Genomic DNA, 26,593 nt, shown 5'->3' with positions numbered 1-26,593 from the left:
GTCGTAAATGGAGAGATATAATCTCACATGTGATGGAGAAGGGAAATAGTTCTTTATGCCTGGGGAAAAAAAACAAGTGTGAGATTTATATATTGACTTTACCGCACAGAAAGAGGAAACCACAGGAATCATTCTTTCCTCCTTCTGCTCCCTCCGTTCCTCCCATCCCAGGGAGCATTATTCAGTGATTTAACTTGGCTGATAGTCCAGCACTAAGAAGCATGTGTAATGTTTCAGACCTGCTTGACATAGCCACTGCATATTTTAAGTACCCAAACCAAACTCCATTTTGGAAGTCAGCAAAGCTAGTTTGTCTTACTTGGTATATGTATTGCTGTGTCTGTAACCTGGGCAACAACAGGAGGGAACTAGTCAGGCTTCCCCAAAGAGGTGTCAGGTAGAAATTATATCCACCTTGTTATAACTAACGATTCAATATGAGTGTCTGAATCAAATAATTCTTTATTAGCATTAGGGATGAATACCTCATGTTAGAATAAGCTTTTGTGATTAGCTTTTATAAGCCCTGCCTCTTGCTGTCTCTTAGGATGTTAATTGGTTCATATCATGACAAATAGGTAGACACCCTTTTCCTAGTGTTGAAGGGTTTCAATTTTAAAAGAGTGAGTTCAGAAACTCTCTCTGTCCTTAATGCGCATTCTTCCTGGTGCATAAGGGATACATAGACTTGGGAGCACAGAGATCTTGTGGTTGTAGCTATCTTAGATCCTTTGAAATGTTCTGAACAAAGTCTTTTAGAAACCATGTAATGGTGCTGTGTCTCTTTATACCAGGGATGCACAACCTTTTCACTCTGGAGAGCCACATCAGCTGTCTGCTGTCAGCTGTGGTAGGGACCGCACATACACTCACATACAACTCATGCTTCTCACATTCACTCACATGCAGACATCCTTCTCACACCCCAGCAGTATCAGATCTTGGCCTTACAGCAACAGAATCAAGGTACTGAAGTCCCCTCCTCATTCCAGCCACCCCAACATGATCATCAAAAAAAGAGAGAGAAAATGTTCTAGGAGTAGGCTGTATGGTTCTTGCCATTGAGTAGGAACCTCGTTCCTAGAACATCCTAGGAAATAGGCAGGAACCTTCAACCACTGCTCCTTGGGATGTTCTAGGAACAAAGTTCCAGCAGTATGGCGGGAACCATAAAGCCTGTTCATAGAGTCTTTCCCCCAATTTTTCTAGCAATGACAGATCCTGGGGATCTGGGAGATGATAGACAGAGCCTGGGGGGACTTTTTGCATCCCTGCTTTATACCAAAGATGGGCAGAAGGTAGACTGGGATCCACTGGTAGATCTCTGGGTGATTTGCAGTAGATTGACAAGGGTCTCCAACTCCCAGCTGTTTAACAATACCAATGTTTAGGTCTAAGTTAGACTGTAACTCAGATGTAGATTTGTATTTGTGTATGTGGGTCATCCCAGTATATGGCTCATTTGGTGTAGTAAGCAATTAATTCCACTGCCCCCTGGACCACCATTATGTATCTGGCTCCAGATGAGGCATCTTTTAGTAAAAACAATAGATCTTGCAAGCCTGAAGTCTGCCCTCCCTAGCATTATGCCATTATGGGATAAAGAAGCTGTATTTTAGCCATATTTAGAACTATATTATTCATTTCTGTGTTCTGAATTTCATTTGATTTGATTTACTAATAATAAAAAAACTATTTTCCTATTGCTGTAATCTGCCTCTAGATTTAATTCTGCTGTGAATACCTACTAAACACTCTGTAAATAGATTATTTTTGCTTTATTTGAGCAAAATTTTAATGGGTTAACCCAAATGCCCAGTGGGTTAACAGGACAGTTGGAAGAGCCATTTGGGATGTTGGCAAGAGGTAACTATCATTTTTATGGGACTTTTCTAATAGTAAAAACATTAATTGACTGAGGGTTCAAGTTTCTAGTAGTTTACTAAGTAAACATCTCTGCTTGACTCCCTGTCGTCCACAGCATGTCTCAGTAGCAATTTAACTTGAATGTTGAAGACAAAGTAGCAAACTTGTTTTCAAAACCATATGCTTATTTCTGTGAAGTGCTGTAGTCTATATAATGTTGGGCACAGTAGAGGAAGGGATGTAAGTAGCGGATTTCATGCAGTGCATACCCTAATGTTAATATGTGTTAATTGCAGGAGCAAGCAGGAGCAGAAACAGGCAGGGGCACAAAGCCCAGCACTCCAAAGTGAAACACGTGGTGAGATGGCTGCAGCTACCATCTTAATTTCTCCAGAATGCCCCTGGGCTCTAGGTTGGGGACCAGAGGCATTCTGGGCCATTAAGATGATGGTTGCATTTGCCTCATTTAGCTCTTTAGAATGCTGGACTGTAAAAAAAATAAAAGTAAAGTAAAACCAAAAAGGAGGCTAGCAGCAGCAGCAGGCCCTCCAGAGCCTGTGGCCCCTGGCGTTTTCCTCATCATGCCAGACTTGATTAATTATTTACTGGAAACTGCAGGCAACTCTAGAAGCCAAGTGGGCTTTCTTGAATCCAGCTTGGAGGGCAGGGGGAGAAGACTGAGTCCAGAATGCATTAGTGAGAGGAAGGATCCTGATCTCACTGTGTTGTAGCCCAGCTCCAGCACTGCAGTGGGCCTTAAAATTATAGCCAGGATCTGATCAGAAGTGTCAGGAAGGGTTGGGCCTATTCAGTCCGTGGAATGTGGGAATCAGTGTGAAATGATGATGATGATTAATTGCATTTCTATACCGCTCCATAATCAAAGCTCTCTGAGTGGTTTACAAAAGTTAAAACATTAAAATATAATATACAAAGTTTAAAAACTATTTACATAAAAACATACAGACAATATATACCAACTACATATAACTAAAAACATCTTTGAACTAAAACCATTTTTTTAAAAATCCAACAATAAAACACAACTTAAAACAACACTGCTTAAAAATAGTATACAAAAGTCAGCAAAAGAACAAGAGTTCTAAAAAGGGAAGGCCTGCCGGAATAATAGAGTCTTTAAGGTATATGATGGGACTGAAGTGGGCTGTTAAGAAGTTTTTACATAATCATTTTATTAAAAAGAATCTAGTAGTTCTGCATATATTAGTCATGGATTTATGTAAGTGATGGTCGGGAAGAGCCCTTACAAAAAATCAACACAACTCCCAGGGCAAGTTACATTCACAGTAGTAAAGCTTCAGTTTGTTCAGTCTTCTGCCAGTCCAGCTTAGCATATCATTCTGTCCTGACTTCAGATACCCATTCTCTCACCTCTCACCTACATTGGACTGGAAATAATAGAGGTGTGACTTAAAACAAACCAACATGGGTACCCCAGGCCAACATCTGTAAGGGATGCTCTGACTTGGATTCTTGCATTGAGCAGGGGGTTGGACTCGAGGGTCTTATAGGCCCCTTTCAACCCTACTATTCTATGATTCTATGATTCTATGTCTTGTTTGAAAACCTTCAACGAGGCCAGCAGGCGCATTTCAACCAGTAGGTCGTTCCACAGCTGAGGGGCAGCAAAGGAGAAGGTCCTCTTGCGTGTGACTGCCAGTCTCACATTAGGCAGCTGCAGCAGAGAGCCCTCAGGGGACCTTAGGTGGTGGACTGGGGCGTAAGGGAGAAGGCACTTCTCCCTTACACCCCAAATTGGAAACAAATGGCAGCCAGTGTAAAGATTTTAAAACCAGTGTAATATGGTCTCCACGGGGTGTCCCAGAGACCAACCTGGCTGCCATATTTTGTACCAGCTGAAGTTTCCGAACTAAATATAAAGGCAGCCCCAAGTACAGCACATCACAGAAATCAAGCCTAGAGGTTACCAGCGCGTGCACCACCGTTAACAGTCCATATGTTCCAGGAATGGGCGTATCTGGCGTATCAGCTGAAATCGATAACAGGCACTTCTCGCCGTTGCCTCCACCTGAGGTGCCAGGAGCAGGGTTGGGTCAAGAAGCACCCCCAAGCTACGAACTTCCTCCTTCAGGGAGAGTGCAACCCCATCCAGAATTGGTTGACATACCTTAATACCTGAATTAGGACCCTTCACAGTGAGCACCTCTGCCTTGCCTGGATTCAACTTCAGCTTGTTCTCCCTCATCCAGCCCATTTCTGACCTCAGGCAGTCATTCAGAGGAGTCATACCCTCCTTGGATAAAGATGATATAGAGAAATAGATGTGGGTGTCATCAGCATACTGATAACACTCTGCCCCAAACCTCCTGATGATCTCTCCCAGCGGTTTCATGTAGATATTGAACAGCATCAGGGATAGAATGGAGCCCTGAGGGACTCCACATAATAGTTCCTTTTTTGAGGAACAGCTATCCCCGAGCGACACCATCTGGAACCACCCTGAGAGAAAGGAGCGGAAACACTGCAGAGCGGTGCCCCCAACTCCCTCAGGTGATCAAGAAGGATACCATGGTCGATGGTATCGAATGCTGCTGAGAGATCCAAAAGAATCAACAGGGATGCACTTTCCCAGGTGAAAATCATCCACCAAGGCGACCATAGCAGTCTCAACTCCATATTCCTCTCTGAAGCTGGTTTGAAATGGGTCCAGGTAATCAGTTTCATCCAAGACTGCTTGGAGTTGAATGGACACTGCCTTCTCGATTACCTTGCCCCAAAATGGTAAATTACTTACTGGCCTGTAATTACTGAAGTCTAGCGGGTCAAGAGAAGGCTTCTTCAGAAGCGGTCTAACAATTGCTTCTTCAGACATGATGGAAAATTACCTTCCCTTAGGGAGGCATTAATAATATTCAGCAAAAGTTGCTTTACCATCTCTCTTCCCTGGACATTCCCAGGATGGGCAGGGATCGAGAGGGCAAGTTGTCTTTTTGACCAAACCAAGCAGCTTATCTCTGTCAGTGTCTCAGAGGAAAGCAGGCTCCCATCCAGCTACTAGCTTCAGTCTTGGCAAGGAAGGAAGCTCAGCAGTCTCTCTGCAAGAACCTTACAGAAAAAAAGGGGAGTTCCAGAAGTGTCACACGGATTACAATATCAGGTCAGGAGGTCAGAATGGAGGTGCCCTGTTTGGGCAGGGCCCCCGTTGATGGGCTAAAATCCTTTGCCAGTTAGTTATTCAGGAGGAAGGCTATTGCAGCCACACCGTCACTTTTAAGCGGATTCCCCAGCTGGGAGTCTTTGCTAGGAACATTCTTCTCTTCCCTGCCCCAAATCCTCTCTGTTTGAATTTACTACAGTCTGAGCCTCTTGAGGCATTCTTTACTTGGACTCGCCATCTGGTTTGGGCTCTTGTCTCTTTGAACTTTGTGTTGTTAAGAACTTGCCATGAAAAGTACTGCTATGCTTTTCATAGAGCTTGAAGCCTTGTTTGCTATGGATTATGTATGTACAGTGTCAATTAGCCAGAGCGCTTGCTGGCTTGGACTGATCCTGGCTCTTGGACTTTTCTGTACCCGGACCCATGTAGCTTGGAGATGCCAAAGTGAAAGCTATGGTTATTGAAATCTCTGCATGTGTGGGAATACTCTGGACTAACTCTTGAACCTGTCTTGACTCTTAGATTTGAAAGGGCTTGACCCATGGAAACCCTTCTCTTTGATTCCCTTGAATGACCCCAGGAGTCATTCAAGCCCCTTGTTTTGTATTCTGAGTTGTAGCGATTACAGTGGGGAAACCAAGTTGTCTGGATTTCTGACATGGTTATACTTATTAACTTTGGATTGTTTTAGAATTACTTATGGAGCCTATAACTAATTGTCATCAGCTATATGATTTCTGAAGTGTGTAACTATTAAGCTTTTGCCATGGGATTTGCTAAAATAAAAACGTCTCACAGATTTGGGCTGTCCTGTGTCAGAATGTCAGAGTGTTTTTGAAGGATTGGGCCCATGACATACTGGCATGTTTTGATCTCCTCTTCTCTAACTGTACACGTGGGAGGAAGAAAAGTCTACATTTTACCTGCGTCAGCAACCTTGTTGCCAGATCCCATTTTTAGACCAGTGGTTACTTTTATTAGGTTTGGGCATTTTCAACAATACAGAAATAACAGAAGAATATCATATAATATACTTAAAATATGATTACTTGAATGAAAGAAACAGGGAAAAGAGTAATGAGAGAATTATACATAAAGTGTGTGTGTGTGTGTGTGTTCAGTAACTTTATATTGATAGGGTGGAAGCTTTTTCTAGCAGAGGTCATGAAGTGCCAAGTAGCCAAAAAAAAAGAGAAAGGAAAAAAAGAGGTGCAAAGTAGCAAAACAAAGTAGCCATCTTTTTGCTACTTTAATTAGATTGGTTCCTTTTTCCGTTGCAAGATGCTCTCAGACTCACTTGTACCATGATGTCATTGCGTGCCTCGATTTTTATACCTGTATGTTACACTTTCCTGTCTGCCCCTCTCTGAAGTATGTGCTGTTGGAATAGCAGAGCCACAAGAAAAACCTTTGAGAAGCAAGCAAGTAGATGTTTGGTCTTTTTTCCTTTCCTTTTTTCTTTCTGAAATACATACCTGAGAGGGTATTTCAAGCAATTTATCCCTTTCATGTGTTCCTTTTTTAATTCAAACAAGTATCTGACATGAAAGCTAAAGAGAAAAGTACAGCATAATGCAATTAGTTTCTATGAAGTCTGCAGAATATTTTATGAAGCCCATCTCTTTACAGTGGCCAGTGAACATAACAGATAATGAAACCTAAAAGGGATGCTTCTATGTTCCTACATACACAGTGTTCCTTTTTTATAATGTTAAATAATTAAGCTTTGTGAATGTACAAAGCAGTATTTATAGTCAAGGCCGAAGATGGGTAATAGTTCTAAAAAAGCAATTTGTTTAGTAGCAGTAATAACCTAGGGTTTTGTATTTAAGCTGTACATATAATAAATAATCAGGAACATTATCAAATAGATTATTCCTTCTCCAGGTTGTATTGCCTGTATTGTGCTCCACCAATACTGGTGTTATGATTTTATTCTGACTTAATGTGTAGCTTCTTTCTGGTTGAACAAATACAAGCTTAGGAGTGCAGTTTGATCCTAATATGCTTGATGTGTGTGTTTAAATCTACTGAGCCATTAAGAACCAGGATTTGTGAGTGTATTCTTTGTAAATGTATGCTGAAATAAGAAGGAACGTTTGACTGATGCAGAATATCCTTGTTTCTTATTTACTAGTTCAGTAAATATGGATCATCAACTAGATGTTAAAATAGTTGTATAGGTGTGTTTCCTATTCCACATTCAGCACTTGTGGGCATGGTTCCTGTTGAAGATAGTTGTTGCTGTAAGCTCTGAAAGCGGATGCTACCTGTTTGGGCAGGGGAAATTAATGCAGATATGTCACATACACATACACCTGAAAGAAATGTGTCGTTCTGTTACAGCAGCACTTTTTCATCTCTCTCTCCCTCCCTCCCCTGAAGCCCTGGTTGGCGAATTCAGATTATTCAAGACCTTGCTCCATGTTTTAGTTCTGTAGTTTCCCACCCATTTTGTATAAACCCATGGGTCTTCTAGTGGGTTGCTCCTACAGTAGGAGGTGAGTCTCCCTACAGATGTATATCTTAAGGAAGGGGATAGGAGGGACAAGGCGAGCAAAGAATAAGGATAAGAAAATGTAGAGCCAAAATTACTGTTCAAGCTGGGGTGGGTTGAGGGGTTGCACACTGCTTTGGACACAGCCATGTGGTTCCTATATGTATAGTTCTGCATAACAGGAGCAGAATCACTCATGTCTAGGGTGACCCTGTGTACTGGAGTCTTCTATTTGAAGGGCTGTCAGAAGACAGTACTCTATTTGAAGGCATCCTCTATTTCAGGAGTGGGCAACATGTGGCCCTCCACATGTTTTGGCCTACAACTCTTATCATCCCTCATCATTGGCTATACCGGCTAAGGCTGATAGGAGGTGAAAACATCTGGAAGGACACATGTTGCCTACCTTTGCTATATTTGAAGAGCTTTCTAGTCCAATTACAGTTTAAGGATCAAGAACTATAAGAAGGAAGAACAGGAGCTTTGAAGTTGCCCATCAGCAGTACCTGGAACACAGTTTGAGCAGCAGGCACACAGGTCACTTGGTCACAGTCTTCCCCAGTATTGTGAGATGTAGTCTATTTCTATTTAAGCTGTAGTAATTATTTCTAAATTTTTATATATACATATAAATTGACAGGTGCAAATTTTATGCTGATCTGTGTCCTCTTTAGTCTGTTTTTGGGGGTGATGGGTAAGTGGCCACCTTATTCATGTCCAAGTAGTCAAATGTCCACAAAATGACTGTTGTTGTTGTTGTTGTTGTTGTTGTTGTTTTACAATTCTGAAAGCCTCTTTTTCCTCCTAGCAAAAACATAGGGAAGAACTGGGAAGTTCAGTGGTTTTCTTGTTCAACATTTAGCTTTGTGAGATTGTAAGTTGTCTTTCTGATTATACCCTCACTTCATGTGTAGTGACCCTTGCTCTTTTCAGCATGTAATCTACTGCTCTGAAATATTGCCAGCATAGGCTCTTTTGCAGTGAATTCTTAGGGGCTGTTGACATGACATGACAGCCCACCATGAGTTATTATTATTTAACCCATGGTGAGGCTGGGGCACACACAGCCACTATTTTGAATATGCAACACTTGGAGGTTGTTGTGTTGTGTGAACCTGGCAAATGTGGGTTACATGAGGGTTAAGCAACCCTTGCACAACCCATGCTCGCTGGGTTCACACATGACAGTCTCGAAGTGGGGGTTGCATATGCAACCTGTGGCTCACCATTGGTTAAATAACCCACGACTAGCCATGGAGTGTGGTGCTATTTTACTGGTTCAGTTTTAGGAATTATTGAACAATAAATACTAAGACTTCCTTTACAGTAATTGGTCCCGATCCACTTTTAAAGGAAATCCAAATGTGGTGGCTTTGGTGTTTGTTTGATTTTCCATTTTTAGGAATAGGATCAAGCAAAGCTTATGCCAGTATGAACATCTATAATCATGGCCCAAAGTTAATGGGAAGCACTTTTAAAAATAATGTCAGATGACAAAATGTTTTGTGCCAACAAATAGATATGTAGGTGTGAGGTGTGTTGATTTCTGTGCCCGACCAGTATCGCTAATATTACACTAACATTGTAGAGATTCTGTAGCTGCATTGTAAGCTGATAATGTTGAGACTGGAACTATGAAAAGCATTTTTGTGACTGTTCTTTTAAGGTGATGCTAGTGGTTGTGTAATGAATGATACATCTGATCAATTTTCCATATCTCAACTTGCGTAATGTACGTCTGGCTAAATGCAGTATGAAACTTTCTAAAAGCTGTTACCAAAACCTGCAAAGTGCTATGAGGATTCCATGTATATTAGTCTAAATTTGATATGTTTTGTCTCCTTCCCTGGCAGACACCTTGCATTTCCAAGACAGAGAATCAGCCGCAAGGATTAGCAACCAGCGTAAGGTGGGGACAAACCCCCATCAATCAGTCTACACCCTGGGACACAGATGAGCCACCATCTAAACAGATGAGGGAGACTGAAAACCCAGGTATACTTTCAGCTGTATTTGTAATTCTGATGGGGGAAATTGTTCAAAGCAAATTCAATATGCTCTCTCCAATTACCTCTCTAAATAAGACTTTATCATGAGTCCTTTTTTTGTAATACTACAGCTGGCTTTTCTTTCTAGTTGTAAAGACCCCTTCAGGTTACTCTATGTCAGTGCTAATATAAATGTATTAAGATGCTTGTAAGTTCATTAAAGCATTTTCTTTTCCCCTCTCTGTCTCTGCCAGGGTTAAAAAAAGAAAAGCACGACTGCATAATACTTTAAGACCTCTTTTTATGTCCAGAACCACCTGAAACGATTTCCAGCTTCCAGACACATATCATACATTGTGCAGCTATGCCAGACACCTAATTACAATCTCTTTGTAGTGGCTGGAACACAGTTATTATACGCGCCAAGTGTTTGTCAGGGAGCCATGAAAACACGTTGGGGAAAGAGGTTAATTTTCTTGGAAGCATATACTTAAACGGCACAAAGCTGAAAATGCATAAAATTGTAAACATGCTGCATTGCTAGGTGATCAGTGTTTTTAACATTTGCACTTTCCTGTCATGTCATAGCACTTTTAGGCATTTTCCAGTTGGGAATTGTTCCAAACCATCTACCTCTTTATGAGATGGAAGTGGGAGGGACTTGACAGAGATAACAGAATATTAGCAACGTTTACACAAAGAGAGTTTATGGGTTCTTCCATTTTGCCAAAATTGCTTTTATTGTTCACTTTCCTTTTTCCAGGTACAGCTCCATGGGTTACAACAGTGGCAGCAGGTAGCCAGCCAACTCTTATAACTCATTCTTATGGGATGACTCAACCTCCGACCTTCAGCCCAGCAGTGAACGTCCAAGCCCCTGTCATTGGAGTTACACCCTCACTCCCTCCACATGTTACCCCCCAGCTTCCATTAATGCCAGCTCATTACCAGCTTCAGCAGCAGCCTTCACAGCCTCTGAGTAACATGGTTGTGAACCTGCAAAGCCAGCCTTTGTACACTAACAGCCAGCCCATTACGATATCTTCTATGACTGGGGTTGGTCAGGTGACTCACCCAGGCCACAGTGCAGTAGGGAACGGTCATATGACTTGTCCTATCCTGCCTCCACCGCCACCTGCTTTGCCTTCAGCTGCCTTACCTAATAGTGTCCCAGCTACCAATGGGCAGGCTGCTCCTCAGCTTCCTCCTAACCAGACGGGCAGTCAAGACAACACAAATGGGATGCAGATGCTACGGACTGTTGGTGTGGGGAAGTACGAGTTCACAGACCCTTGGCATCCAAAAGGTAAGTCAGCCAAGAGCTCTTCACGTTTTTGATGCTCGGTACTTCAGGATCATGCACACTTTCGGGGATGTAATGGGTCATAATATTCAAGTTCTGCCAGCAACCTGCATAAGAGGCAGAGTTGCCAATTAAAGCATCCATACTGTTGACATTCATTTACCAGCAACTCCAGCATCAGTTTCCTGTCTTGTGTTCTGTGGTAGCTTTTCATGAATTAAAGATTACAAACTGGTTGCTCTGAGAAGATGACAGAGGAAAACTGTGCACTTGTTTTGGCACTGAATGACACTTTCCAGGATACCACAGATAAGCAGAGATTCACATCTCACAATGCATGAGACAGCTGTCGCTCTTTGCCTTAGAGTTTCTTTTATTTCTCTTGAGGACCACTTACTTATACGTCACACCACTGTCTTTCTGGCTTAAGCTGTAGTTTTTGAGTTACAGTGTTGTATCTGACACCTGAGAATTTCCTCCCATTCAGCGTTTAGGGAAGAACTGGGCTGACAGTCCACGCAGCTCTAGACATTGGATAGGGTTAGTCACCCTAACAGAGAGACTCTAAGGGTTTTTCCATACACAGACGGTATAGCAAAGTATGCTGAAATGAACCTGTCATGTGGTATTAACTCTTTAAGGGAATGTTAGCCAAGCAGCAGGTAGAGTAATATGCTCCAAAGAATTATGAGTGCATCTGATTTTGTTCAGATCCATATTGGAAAATTAGCAGGGCAATGAACCAGTAGATGGACAAGCACTACAATGAGTAATGGGTTGCATATGGCCTGCACTTCTTTGTGCATGCCCACAGTTTTCTTTGCCCTATATGGACAGTACAGTCTGTACATAGTCTTTTTCTCAAATCTGCCTCAGGGTCCAATACATTTATTTATTAAATGTATATCTCTCCTTTCTGCCAAAATTGGTGCTCAAGGCGGCCAATAATAATAAAATATGGGAGACCTGAATGGATGCTACATGGTGCTACGCACATACATTGCCAACAACCCACTGTCTGAACATTTATGTCAGGTTGCATGGTGAGTTACTTTTAGTTTGTTCCCTTTTTATGTTCTGGGAAGAACGCTCAACCTGGTATGAACACAGTACTCTCTGGTTTATTTTAACCCAATATCTCCCTGGCCATTCAGTTGAAAACTCTCACACTTTCTAAGGGAAGACCAGGTAGCAGGAAGATGCTACATACTTACAAAACAGAATAGCTCCTGTTACTTTGTCCCCATAGATATGACCACATGTAAGCCTGCAACTCATAAGAGGTTGAGTTTGCTCCTTGTAGCAAGCAAACAGGTACTTGGACTCACATTGCTTCTATGAACACAGTGATAATTCCTTTAACGTGTTACAACAGTTAGACACAATGGAGTGTTATAATTGGCATTTAGTCTCATACCAGATACTAGAATGCTATTTTAAATTAATCTATGTGTTCTATTTTATTGTTCAAGTTAGTGTGCCTCTCTTTGAAAAGTATTAATGTTCCCCATATGGAACCGAAATAGAATGGAGCTTAAGAAAAATCTATTAAATCAGCATAAAAGACCACAAAGGCTCTATTAAGTCTGCTAAGCCATTGGTACACATGAACAGGGCCCACGTTTAAATTATATAGTAAAGCCCATTGTGTAGCTTAGTATCAAAGAAACTCCATTATTATTAAATACCTTAAAAATGGTTGCTTCTCACACTAACATCTGAAGCAAAGTAGTTTGACTATTTTCCAGCTTTTACTCTGTAATGAATATGAGATGTCATTGGAAGGTGTTAGCCAGACATATATGCCTAATGTTTAAAAAAAATTCCAAGGAAATTAAGGTTGGCAAGTAGTTCCTCCCACTCCTGGTTTAAAAATTAAAGCTTAGTTTTCTAAATTAGTTTTATATATTACAAATTCTTATGTTGAGGAAAATACTTTTGTAGTCCAAATTGGATGAAAGCTTTGGATTTATTTGCAGGATGCCTCATCTTCTTTCTAGAATTAAAAAGCAACGGAATTATTAAGGATGACAAGCATATCAATAGTTATATGAGAGCACCCTCCAAATATTGAAGTGCCTTGCTGGAAATGACTCAAAACACTTGTCTAGCAATCATGAAAACTCCTTTTTTGAGCATCATAATAATTGCCATTGTGTCTTTCACTATAAACTTCTGAACATGAGATGAAGGAACAGTAGTTCTTCAAAGATTAAAAAGGACACCAAGGGCCAATTTGCATGTTATACGTCAGTGTTTACCACATGCTTTTATGGCATAGGGAGCTTACCCTAACTAGCCTATTTTTGATAACCTGTACTCACCATGCGGAACTATGCCCGGGATCCCCATACCATCTACCTGTGAGTTTTAATTCTATTTTTTAATTCCAGTTTTCTTATTTATTGTTCCAGAGTTGCTCATAAAAACAGGGTGATTTCACTGTTTTCTAGCATGACCCTGTTACAGAATTCTCAGTTCTTCCAGTCCAGACTTAGAATTGGAGAGGAACTTCATTCCTAGAATGCAAACATAACATGTAGAAAAGTGAAGTAGATATTAGCTTTGACTGATGACAGCTGTCAACGTATTAGCTTGACTATTTTTCATAAATTGTAGGGCAGGCAGCTGTTATCCTGTGAATTAGATTTTACTACCCTCTCTATTTACAGTCATCAGCATCTGATTTATTCCCCAACATTTAATGGTAAAGAGAGACAGTGAAGTATCCATGTATAAATGCCTGAAAAGGAAAGCTGGATATTTTTGGTGAAGTAATTTCTTCTTCTCATCTTTAAGAGCGTTTACTTTGAAGCTGTAATTGTGCTTGTCAGATCTAATGTAAAACAAGTGGATGTATAAGCCACTTAAATAAGAGATATACTCAGTTCCGCAACCAGGCCAAAAACTTTTGCCATATTTAGAATGAGATCCCTAATATAAACTATCTTCAGATTATAAAAAGAGTGTTTGTTTTAATTTCCCTCCTAGGTGTTCTGTATCTCTAGAGCCTGGCTAATTTCAAACCTATATATGACAGACAGCATACTCTCAAAGTAGGGAATTGGAAGATGATGTGGTGAGGTGATGTCAAATGGTTCAAACATACAGTCAGAGTTGCTTCTCTAACAGTTTTTTAAAATAAATTTTCTGCCTCATTTGGGGTGAACCTTGGCCACTGTTGCAAGAACATTCTGCTGCAGATGGCCTTTGACATCTTTTTTATTACATTTCCATCATTATCCCCCCACTCCCGCCCCACAATCACACACCACCCCCATTTTTATTATTCTACTTGACAATCTAGCCTGGTGCGGAGTAATTACTTCACAATTCCCCAAATGAAAAGAACATGTCTTGCCAGTCAAAATAAGGGATACTGATGTTTTTATACATCATTAGTGAACTGATTTAAAATTTCACATTTTGTTTTCCCTAATTATGTTTCATTTGGCTCAGCTGTATTCCTGCAGGGTCTGCACTAGAATGTACTCGCTCAAATGTTTCTTCGTAATAGCTTATTTCTATATAAACAGATACATAGCAAAAAATAATAATCTCAATCCAAAACAATCTTAGCCCAAAATGGTTATATGGATTATATTCCATTTGCAATGGGTCAATGGTATTTTTTGACATATGAGTGAAATTGTTCTTTATGTAATGTAATTAATATTTAAAGTGAAGTAATGTTTACATGTTATTTTATTATATTTTAGGGAACCAATCTTTTCAGTTTTGATTCCTCTATTACAATAAAACCATGTGCCAAATGAAGATTTAATTGCTCTCTTATAGCTGCTACTGCTGGCGGTGTTGGTGTTGGTAGTACAGAGGAGAGATGTTAAGAGATTTTTTAAGATAGTATTTTCAGATACTTTCAGTATTTAAAGGCACAAACCTATGTATGTTTAGACAGAAAAACGTCCTACAACTCCCAGCATTCCCCAGCCAGCCATGACTGGCTGGGGTATGCTGGGAGATGTAGGACTTTTTTCTGTCTAAGCATGCATAGGAATGTGTCTTTAAAGATCAATCTGCTATCATACCTTAATCATATTGAGTTCCTATTTGAAAGTTTTGGGAAACTGGTTATTGCAATAATGCAAAATATAAATACTATACGTAAGTAAATATTGCTTCCCTTTATTAAATGCACAATAGTTATTTCCGAACATGTTCAACAATTTTTTTGACATATGACAGCTCTAGCATTAGAAAATGCTACATGAAAGGTAAGGTCAGATTAATTAACATGGCCCAGAGTAATGCTTACCATTTGGTGCTTTTACCCATGAGTACAGAGAATTGTCTGCCACCTCTAGCCAACTTAGCTTTTAAGTGGCTACTTTGTGTCTCCATTTTAAATCTCATGTATATCTACACTAGAGTGCAATTCTGATAAAATTACAGATTTCATTCCCACTGCAATCAGCATAGACAGATGATTTAAATAGTTTTTAATCAATCAATAAATATATTTATATACTTCAGGAAGCATTTTCATGAAAATCTTGAAGAAATTGGATAGCTTAGGAATGTGATACTTACAACTGAATAATCAAATTCAAATTCCGTGACTCTTTGACGGACCAATTGGCCATCTAAGATTTTGCTTTTCATCAGGTTGGGGAAGAATGGCATCTTTCTTATGGAAGTAACATGTGGAAAATCAAATTTTGAAAGAGCAGAGGCCAGGAAATGGAATTTGTTTGCACCACTAATTGTGTTGTGGTCGCTCGTGGGATTAGAAGTTTTTCCAGATGGATTAGTTCTGTATCCTGAAGCTTTCATTTTTGTTGTGGGAGGAAAGTCATTTTCCCAGCACAGAAACCCCAGGCTAGGGTCCAGTGACCGATGCCTGGTATACTGTATATACCCGGGGGCTTTTCAGCCCCTCCCTTTTGGCAGTAGCTGAAAGGGAAAATCAGCACCACCACATTATATGTCTATGTGTAGATGTGGTTTTGCATGTGCTCATAGACCTCTTCAGGTCCCATCCAGAGTATTTTGTTGCTGGGGAAATGTAGTGATGGTGGTATTTATAGAAGGTATTTTTATATCACCTTTATGAAACCAACCCAAGGTAGTGTGCAAAGAATTCAGAAAATAAAACAAGTCAGCAAATTAAAACATAATAAAAGCAGCATTAAAGCCACGGTATATTACAGTGTTTCGTTCCTCAGCCTGTGCCATTAATAGGTTTAAACCATGTATAGTATATGTAATATATATATATATGTGTGTGTGTATATATATATATATATACACACACACACACACGCCTGCCCGCGCGCGCGCGCGTGTGTGTTGTTCTCACTATTTTTCTGTAGAGTTTGTGCATTCCCCCACTCTACCACAAGAGCATTCTGAAGCTGTCTGAAAAAAAGAAAGTGGCAAGGCTCATGAAGGCTGCCATCAAAGCTTTAGTTGATTTACCAGTTAAACTTGAAGTTCTAATTGAAATCAGTTGCATTCATGTTCACAGTGGGACCAGTAAACCCCATTGATTTTTAATGGGTTTTACGCATGTTTACATTTCTCTAGACTCTACTGAGTAGACTGATCCAAAGCTTTACTGTTCATTGCAGTGATGGGGAATTTTCACTCTGCTGAGAATAGGCCCATACAAAGCACTGTTTGCACACTAGACCTGTTGGATCAGGATGGGGTTTAGTGTTCAGGATGGAGTGTTCAGGATGGGGTTTACAGCTTCACAGTATTATAAGCATGTTTGCCAATCCAAATAACCTCCCCAAATACACATCCACAAAATAACATCCCCAAATACAGAGTTCTGCAGTCCACCTGTGTAGCTCAGTAGTTTTATTAAATGTTTCACTTCAGCAATCCCCACCAAACTAGAAACAATGTTTTAAATATGGGGCAGTTTAAAATGCTGGTTGATTGTGGGGAAAAGGTATTGCTGGAGTAAAACCTCTTATCACACCACCTCTAGCGTGTTTAGGTGTGGATTGCTGTTCTCCCTTCACTCACATTCTCTTAGCATAGTAGGCTCCAGGAAAATTAGAAATACTATTCAGAGGTGTGTAATTCAGTCAGTTTTTAGAGAAAATTGTGGTTTCAGTGTTCCAGCACAGTATTATTGCTTGTTGAAAGAGACTTTTATTATTGTTAGTTCTGGGCTAGTTCTACCATCCAATACTTAAGATCTTGATTAATTAGAGCAAGTCATGTTAATTAAGTATCCATTTTGGTAAAGTTACCCTGACATCTATTTTACATAACGAGCTACTTGGAACATTAAAGGACTTCCTTAAAACCCAAAAGAAATATTGGTAGGTATGGATCTGGTTTTAAAATAATAAAACCTTGGTGGCTGATCTAGAAACTTTGGATGCTGGAAACTAAAATGGGCAGAAACAGATCCATGTGTTCTGCACTTCCTGGGCATTTCTGGTGCTGGGAGCTGCCTCCCTTTTGTTCTTTCTCAAGTTTTACAGTTTGAAATAGATTTTCAGGTGCTAACTCGATTTTAAATGCTCTCTTAAAAGGAAAATGAACCCTACCAGGCTTGTTGTAGAGGAGAAGGCTATCAATGGCTACTAGTCCTGATGGCTATGTGCTACCTCCAGTATCAGAGGCAGTATGCCTATGTACACCAGTTGCTGGGGAACATGGATGGGAGGGTGCTGTTGCACTCATGTCCTGCTTGTGGGTTCTCGGTCAGCAGCTGGTTGGTCACTGTATAAGCAGAATCCTGGACTAGATGGACTCTTGGTCTGATCCAGCATGGTTCTTCTTATGTTCTTATGTCCTGAATCTTTCCCATATTTGAGGAAAGAGGTAAACACATAGGAATGTGATGTTGGAATGTAGTAGTAGGAGCTATTCTGTACCAGATTGTTCTGCCTTTCCACAAAGATATGTGTTAATTGGATGGTGCCATGACTCGTCCACACTGATTTATAAAAGAGAACATTTGTATCTGTAAAAGAATGGATCCATGTAAAGGTGGTTGAGCACCCCTCCAATTGATTCAGAACTGGTCTGTTGTTTACAAACTTTTTCAGAAAATTCCTGAATAAAAGTTCACCCTTTAAAAGTATACATTTAATGCCAGTTTCTTGGCTTGTCTCAGTGAAAACATGTTGTTATGTGATTAACAGTTATAGTTTTTTGTTTCACCTTAGGGTAATAAAATCAAGAAAATGGAGGGCTTACACGGACTGTATGAAGAAGTAGGTAGCTCTCCTGAACTTGGTCAGGCAACATCACAGATTACACCACTCCCTTGTTCCCAAGCCAGAACTATAAGACAGAGTTTGTCCTTATGATTCTAGCTTATTAGGAGGGCCAGGAATCCTGGTTTGACTGCCACAGTAAACAGACCATGGACACAGGGTCCCTGGTTTGTTTAACCGCTCCCACTGGCAGGAGAAGCGAAGCAGGAGTTATCAAGCAACGTGCACAAGCATCCTTGCTCATTCACAATAAGCCAGAATTCCCAACAGTTCTGGCTTATTATGACATGAGAACTGGCCCTACATAATGGAGTGTTTCCACATAGCACTGGATGTGTCAAGTCCTGATTTCTGTAATTCTTCAATCTCCTTTGTGAGGAGGAAGGGGAGTGAGAATTGGAAGTATGCCTGTATACTTTCTTTTGCACGTTGCAACACAGGCATTTTTGGAGGCATGACCACTGGCGTATTTTTAACTAGTTAATGTTTGAACTCGACCTAAGATTTAATTTTGCAATGATCTACTCTTGAGGCAGTCATGTTTCCTACTGCTCAATACTTAGGCTAACTTGCCCATTTGCTCCTTGTTAAGGAGTCATTCTTACATGAACAAGATGACATTTCAAGTCACATCTCAGAACTACTCCCTATGAGGAAGAAGTAAGTTGAGGGAGAGGGAGAGGAAGTTGATAAAACTTAGGGCATGGAAAATTGTTTGAAATTCTTTCAAATGCAACATTGAGAAATTAGAAAAATAGGTTGTTTACTGCAAGCTCTCCTCTTGTGATTTATAATTAGTCTTGGGAGAATACAGTGTTGTTGTTGTTTTTTAAAAAATAATATTGTTCCTTTCCAGTAATTATTTGGATGCTTTTTTCCCTTGGGGAAGGAAAAAGAATAGATTCCAACTGCTGCTGCTTTTCTAAATACAATGACTGTAAAAGTCCTGAGATATATAGATATATAGATATACAGCAGCAGCTATTGCCATAATGCTAATTTCTTGATATCTTGCTTCCAAGTATAATCAGACACTCAACTGAAATTGTAATGCCTTTCCTGATCTAATCTAGTTCTATATTTGTTACTCTTTGACCTCGCTATGAAAGGACATCTTGTTATGATCCACTAAGCATTACAAGTGCACAGCCCCTATCAATATCGGTAGAACTTGTGTGGGTCTCTTGCCTGAGTGCCACTGAAATAACAGAGCTGAGAAGCAGCTGTGCTGTATATTTTCCTATTAGCATTCCAGCAATAATATCAATGCTTATTTACATCAGCCTTCCCCAGTCTGGTGCCCTCCAGATGTTTTAGGCTACAATTCCCGGCAGGGCCAACCAGCATAGGCAGTGATCAAGAATGCTGGGGGTTGTAGTCCAACACATCTGGAGGGCACCAGGTGAAGGAAGGCTGGTTTACATTAAAGTTCTGATAAGAGACATTTGGACTTTCTGATCAACTGATTTTTGGGTCACATTAGCACTGTTCAGGCATCCACCCCTGACGCAATTAGAATCATGTGATCAGGAGAACAGGACTGCACTTTTTTTGCCCTACCTCCTCAGTCATATTTCCTTCACTTGACTCCACCATTCCAGATCTTGAGAAGTAACTTTCCCCACAGGGAGTCTGCTCTGCTCATGTAGGCTCCTTGTGCCATTTAGGGTTCTAAATCTCGCAGACAACCTATATGAATGGAGCAAACTCTCCACTGCAGAAATTACCCCTCCAGCGTGTGGAGGATGGCAGAGCCAAGCAGCAGAAACATGACAGAGGGGGCAGGACCAACAAGCAGTATCCCCCTCTCCCCCTCATGCAATTCTAATGGCATGGAGGGTCAAATGCCTGAACAGAGTTCTTGTTAAGCTAACGTTTCTGAGCCAAAATCATGGCATTCTCACACCTACAATGTTAATTTGTCTGAATAAATTGGTGCCAACAGTATAGGAGGTCACCCAAAGTATATGTTTCTTGACTGTATATGTTGACTGAAGTCTAGTCTTAAAAAAAACAAAAAACAGAGACAACTACAGATGGGAGAACCAGAGGTGTTTGAGCTCGCTGAAATTCTCCAAACTTCACCTCAAAGCTTATTCCCGTTTTCGTTTGCAACCTGTTTTGAACAGGGAAAGTGTGCATTTCGAATGGGGAAGGTGCACATTTTTTCTGAAGTGCGCACTTTCCCCCCCATTGACTAAAGCATGAAAATGTGGATTTTTTAAGCATGGATGTTTAAAATCGCTTTTTAAAATTTGAATGTCTTAATGTATACATTTTTAAAAGTGCACACTTTTCCCCCAGTGCATTTTAAAATGTGCATTTTAAAAAGTAAGCATTTTTTAAAGTGAACATTTTACGAACGAGAATACAAGTTCAGAATTTGCAAACATTTTCAGAGAACGCGCTCTTGCATTCAGGGTTGCAATTTTCGCCTGATTTCTGAACTGAAACGAAATTCTCATACTTCCCTATAGAAAACATAATCTCTTTAATCGCTGGTTTTTGCTGCTCTCTTTCTGCTGCAACCCAGCTGCATGCCATCTCTCTAGCTATAAACGGAGAGATAACACACCTACTCAACCCACCACCATATGGGAAGCAGGGGTGGTTTTGTCTACCTCGTATACTGGGGTGGGGTTTGGTTTGGTTTGGTTTGGTCACCAGCATCAGCATGAAAGAACTTGTTTGGCTGGCTTTGCCTTTCTTATCAGGTGCTGACTGTGCCATGAGAAACAAAGCTTAACTAAAGCCTGGAACAGCAGCAGCTCTCTGCAAGCGATGGCCCCTTCTGCTCATTTGCTGCCAAGCCATTTGTTCATGCTCAGGCCTGTACTGACTGCGTGCTCCTCCTCTTCTGTAACTCCTCTCCCCTCCCACAGTATGCGCACTAAGCACTCCTTTCTTTGCTGCTGCAAAAAACAGCAACAACCCTTTACAAACAAGCAAAGAAACACACAGGGGCAAAAGCTGTTCTGGCCAATTATGCCCTCATTTCGGCAGCTGAAAACGATCTGGAGTGGTGCTTCCCTGTGCTTTGGCATCCCTGCTCTAAATACTTACAACGCTAGAACCGCATACTTTAATCTAGCCACATTGACTTGTTAGGGCGAGTTTTATAATTGAGATATATTGGCTGGTAATCTAACTTCAGACCCCTTCCTTGTGTTTTAATCTCACAGTTTTAGAGTACAACTGTGCGCATTAAATGAGGATTATATAAAATGTAACTAATGATAATCTGAGAGAGAATATCTGTTACTTCATGGCTGCAGTGATCAACAGGACAGAAATACTGTTATTTTTAAAGTAATTCTCTGTGTTAGAAGTATTGCTTCCAAAGTCTACATTCTATTTCAGTTCCTCTATTCATTGACTACTCATGCGTCAAAAGAAGCAAGTTGAACGGGAAGAAATTTTACAAAAGGCCTGGAGTTCTGGATCATAATATATGGCTTACGCATTGAATAGGGGCTTGTCTGCAGTATCACAATTTTAGAAATTAACGAGGCGTTTGGGTTACCTGTATATAGGGTTCAGGCCAGATCTCCCTTGTCCCTTCATGGATCACTTCCTTGTTGTGGCGAAGGGGCTTGCGTAACTCAGTGAAGCCATAAGCTATGCCGTGCAGGGCCACCCAAGACGGACAGGTCATGGCAGAGAGTTCTGACAAAATGTGGTCCACTGGAGAAGGAAATGGCAACCCACTCCAGTATTCTTGCCAAGAAAACCCCATGGAACGTATCACAAGGCTAAAAGATATGACGCCGGAAGATGATCCCCTCAGGTCGGAAGCTGTCCAATATGCTACTGGGGAAGAGCAGAGGGTATTTCCAAGTAGCGCCAGAAAGAGTGAAGCGGCTGGGCCAAAGCCGAAAGGACACTCAGCTGTGGATGTGTCTGGTGGTGAAAAGAAAATCCGATGCTGTAAAGAACAATATTGTTTAGGAACCTGGAATGTCAGATCAATGAATCAAGGTAAGCTGGAGGTGGTCAAACATGAGATGGCAAGATTGAACATCAACATCTTGGGAATCAGCGAACTCAAATGGACAGGCATGGGCGAATTTAATTCAGGTGACCATCATATCTACTATTGTGGGCAAGAATCCCTTAGAAGAAATGGAGTAGCACTCATAGTCAACAAAAGGGTGGGAAAAGCAGTACTGGGGTACAATCTTAAAAATGATAGAATGATCTCAGTACGAATCCAAGGCAAACCATTCAACATCACAGTAATTCAAGTCTATGCCCCAACCACTGAGGCCGAAGAAGCTGAGGTTGATCGGTTCTATGAAGACCTACAACACCTTCTAGAACTAACACCAAAAAAAGATGTCCTCTTCATCATAGGGGATTGGAATGCTAAAGTAGGAAGTCAAGAAATCACCGGGATAACAGGCAGGCATGGCCTTGGTGTACAAAATGAAGCAGGACAAAAGCTAATAGAGTTTTGCCAAGAGAACATGCTGATCATAGCAAACACTCTTTTCCAACAGCACAAGAGGCGACTCTACACATGGACATCACCAGATGGTCAATATCGAAATCAGATTGATTATGTCCTTTGCAGCCAAAGATGGAGAAGCTCCATACAGTCAGTAAAAACAAGACCTGGAGCTGACTGTGGCTCAGATCATGAGCTGCTTCTTGCAAAATTTCGGCTTCAATTGAAGAACGTCGGGAAAACCACTAAACCGTTCTGGTATGACCTAAATCATATCCCTGATGAATATACAGTGGAGGTGAGGAATAGATTTCAGGGATTAGACCTGATAGACAGAGTGCCTGAGGAACTATGGACGGAGGTCCGTAACATTGTTCAGGAGGCAGCAACGAAATCCATCCCAAAGAAAAAGAAATGCAAGAAAGCAAAGTGGCTGTCTGATGAGGCTTTACAAGTAGCTGAGGAAAGAAGGGAAGTGAAAAGCAAGGGAGAAAGGGGAAGATATACCCAACTGAATGCAGAGTTCCAGAGAATAGCAAGGAGAGACAAGAAGGCCTTCTTAAATGAACAATGCAAAGAAATCGAGCAAAACAACAGAATGGGAAAGACTAGAGATCTCTTCAAGAAAATTGGAGATCTCAAGGGAACGTTTTGTGCAAAGACGGCCATGATAAAGGACAAAGAAGGCAGGGACCTCACAGAAGCAGATGAGATTAAGAAGAGGTGGCAAGAATACACAGAAGAACTATACAGGAAAGAGCTGAATGTCCCTGATAGCCATGATAGTGCGGTCACTGAACTTGAGCCGGACATCCTCGAGAGTGAAGTCAAGTGGGCCTTAGGAAGCATTAGTAACAACAAAGCTAGCGGAGATGACAGTATTCCAGCCGAGCTATTTAAAATCCTAAAAGATGATGCTGTTAAAGTGCTGCATTCAATATGCCAACAAATCTGGAACACTCAGCAGTGGCCACAAGACTGGAAAAGGTCAGTTTACATTCCAATTCCAAAGAAGGGGAACGTCAAAGAGTGTTCAAACTACCGCACCATTGCGCTCATTTCACATGCCAGCAAGGTGATGCTCAAAATCCTACAAGCTAGGCTTCAGCAGTATGCGAACCGAGAACTACCGGAAGTACAAGCTGGGTTTAGAAGAGGCAGAGGAACTAGAGATCAAATCGCCAACATTCGCTGCATCATGGAGAAAGCAAGAGAATTCCAGAAAAACGTCTATTTCTGCTTCATTGACTACGCTAAAGCCTTTGATTGTGTGATCACAACAAACTGTGGCAAATTCTTAAAGTGATGGGAGTACCAGACCACCTTACCTGTCTCCTGAGAAACCTGTACGAGGGTCAAGAAGCAACAGTAAGAACCAGACATGGAACAACCAATTGGTTCAAAATTGGGAAAGGAGTATGACAAGGCTGCATATTGTCACCCTGCTTATTTAACTTATATGCAGAGTACATCATGAGAAATGCCGGGTTGGATGAATCAGAGGTCGGAATTAAGATTGCTGGGAGAATTATCAACAACCTCCGATATGCAGACGATACCACCGTAATGGCAGAAAGCGAAGAGGATCTCAAGAGCCTCTTGTTGAGGGTGAAAGAGGAGAGTGCAAAAGCTGGTTTGAAACTCAACATTAAAAAAACTAAGATCATGGCATCTGGCCCCATCACTTCCTGGCATATAGAAGGGGAAGAAATGGAAGCAGTGACAGATTTTACTTTCTTGGGCTCCAAGATCACCGCAGACGGTGACTGTAGCCCTGAAATTAAAAGACGCTTGCTCCTTGGGAGGAAAGCTATGGCCAACCTAGACAGCATAGTAAGAAGCAGAGACATCACCTTGCCGACAAAGGTCCGTCTAATCAAAGCTATGGTTTTCCCAGTAGTAATGTATGGCTGTGAGAGCTGGACTATAAGGAAGGCTGAGTGCCGAAGAATTGATGCTTTTGAACTGTGGTGCTGGAGAAGACTCTTACGAGTTCCCTGGACTGCAAGGAGGTCAAATCAGTCCATCCTAAAGGAAATCAACCCTGAGTGCTCATTGGAAGGACAGATAATGAAGCTGAAGCTCCAATATTTTGGCCACCTAATGCGAAGAGAAAACTCCCTGGAAAAGACCCTGATGCTGGGAAAGACTGAAGGCAAAAGGAGAAGGGGACGGCAGAGGATGAGATGGCTAGATAGCATCACGGATGCAATGAATATGAACTTGAGCACACTCCGGGAGAGAGCGCAGGACAGGAAGGCCTGGCGTGCTATGGTCCATGGGGTCACGAAGAGTCGGACACGACTGAACGACTGAACAACAACAACCAGATCTCCATTGTTTTAATGAGTTCCAAGGCTACAGAGTTGAGACCTTCTTCATCCCTATAGCAATTTCATGACTGACTTATTCGTTTTTCCCCAGGCTCATAGCACTAAATAGCACTGACATAATCCATTGGAATGGTACTTAAAAATCAGAAAAATACAATACAAAAATTAAAATACATGGAAAAAATAAGACACAAAGGCCTTTAAGCTTTACAAAAGCTTGAGCTGCCTGGCTTTGTTCATCCCGTCCAGCTGCCTGCAAAGTGCTCCTCTTGCTACTGACCTGTGGCTAGGGGCTCTTGGTGCTAAAACTCACAAGCCAAATTTCAACTGGTTGTATAGCACCAAAAATTTGAGGGGATGAAGCTATTTTAGAATTATTTGCAAAAAGAAAAAGAAAAGGCCTGAATTCATAGGCCTGGCTCCAGTGGAGCTCTAGTGTGAAGAAAGGCAATTCTGCTTGCCCAAGGAGGGAGTCCTCTGATCCCTCCCCTCCTGCTGAAGCTCACCATACTGCATTGATGCCATTTTGGAGATCCCCAACCTTCAGAAGTAGGGGTGGTGCCATTGGCTTCAGGGAAAAGGGATCAAGAGAGCTTTGTTCAGCAAGTGGATCTCCACTGAATGGTTCTTAAGATACAAGCCATTGTTTTCTGTTTATAGAATAGCAATCAAGACATTGAGTTTCTGGGTTTAAATAAAAACCCAACACACTAAACTGATTCCCAGCTGGTAGATCTTAGAAGGATGAAGAACTGTCCAAAGTAGTTACCTGTTTTCTTGTGATGGAAGGGATGGTGAATGGTATTCTTACCAGATTCTTCCTATACAATAGCTTTTCTTTGTATTATCACTTGTAATTTGTAATATAAAAACTTAAAATAAAAAACATAGTAACAAAAAACCAAACACCCAACACTTCAGGTATATTGTTCTAAACAAGGAGACCACTCTATTACAAGTTATATTTTCAGGTATTTTTTCCCCTTGTTAATGCCACAGAAGCCTTTCGCATTGGGAATTCTGTTTATCCTACTGTGTTTTGGGATTACACAGTTCCTGTGGGTTACAGCAAGACTGGGATTTGAACAGCAGTCATTATTTATTTATTTGTTTGTTTGTTTACACACACACAATTTATATACCGCTCTACATCCATAAAATATTTGAGCGGCCAACAATAAAAGAAAATAACAGCAGCAGCAGCAACAATAATAATACAGAATTAAAACCTTTAATTTTAGGTTTTTTCCTGTGGAACCTTGTAGCTCACTTGCCAAAGGGCCAAGGAATAGTCACTGTCAGGACTCCCTTTTGTCCCCACTGAACTTCAAAAGCCAAATCAAAAACACAGACAAGAGGCTTCTATCCACGGCTCTTTAATCGTTTACTACAATGGGTCATACAGATGCAAATTGTCAGTAACTCACAGGCTACAAAGGAAAAGCCTTCAGGGAGTTCAAGGGGAAGCTACCCAGGTTGAAAGTTGCCCACTGTTTGAGAAAAGGCGGACAGGCTATCCTCACTTAAGAGGTGGGGGGGATCTCCCTCTATCTCTTGAGGTCTCTACGCGTAGCTGTTCCCGCCGGGCCAATCAGGCAGATTGCCTAAGCTCCGCCTCGCCATCTCTCTCTTCGCTGTATGTCTGCGCCTGGTGTCTAAGAATTCAGGCTGTCCAAGCCCCACTTCTCCCTGTTCTCTGTCTCTCACAGGGGTGTGTGAAGAGAGGCTCTCTCCATCCAACTGGACTATTGAAACCTGAGGAGTTTGTCTCTCCCTGTCTGGAAGAGTCTGGGAAAGTTCCTCCCCCACGTTTTG

The 26,593-nt window shown here is 41.2% G+C and overlaps 1 protein-coding gene across 3 annotated transcripts in view; it reads left to right on the top strand.

Annotated features, from left to right (window-relative positions):
• Positions 1 to 26,593, top strand: part of KLHL29 (kelch like family member 29) — a 549,854-nt gene that overhangs the window by 335,431 nt on the left and 187,830 nt on the right. For all 3 annotated transcript variants that reach the window (XM_084826507.1, XM_084826506.1, XM_084826509.1), the window contains 2 exons: positions 9,356 to 9,497; positions 10,254 to 10,796. In XM_084826507.1, coding sequence (XP_084682633.1) covers positions 9,356 to 9,497; positions 10,254 to 10,796 — 685 coding nt within the window. The remainder of the gene's footprint in view (positions 1 to 9,355; positions 9,498 to 10,253; positions 10,797 to 26,593) is intronic.

This window comes from Heloderma suspectum, chromosome 1, assembly GCF_057233095.1.
Source record: "Heloderma suspectum isolate Gila_16-S chromosome 1, 16-S_ref, whole genome shotgun sequence".
NCBI classification, from domain to species: domain Eukaryota; kingdom Metazoa; phylum Chordata; class Lepidosauria; order Squamata; family Helodermatidae; genus Heloderma; species Heloderma suspectum.
This window is presented reverse-complemented; position numbering and strand designations above follow the sequence as displayed.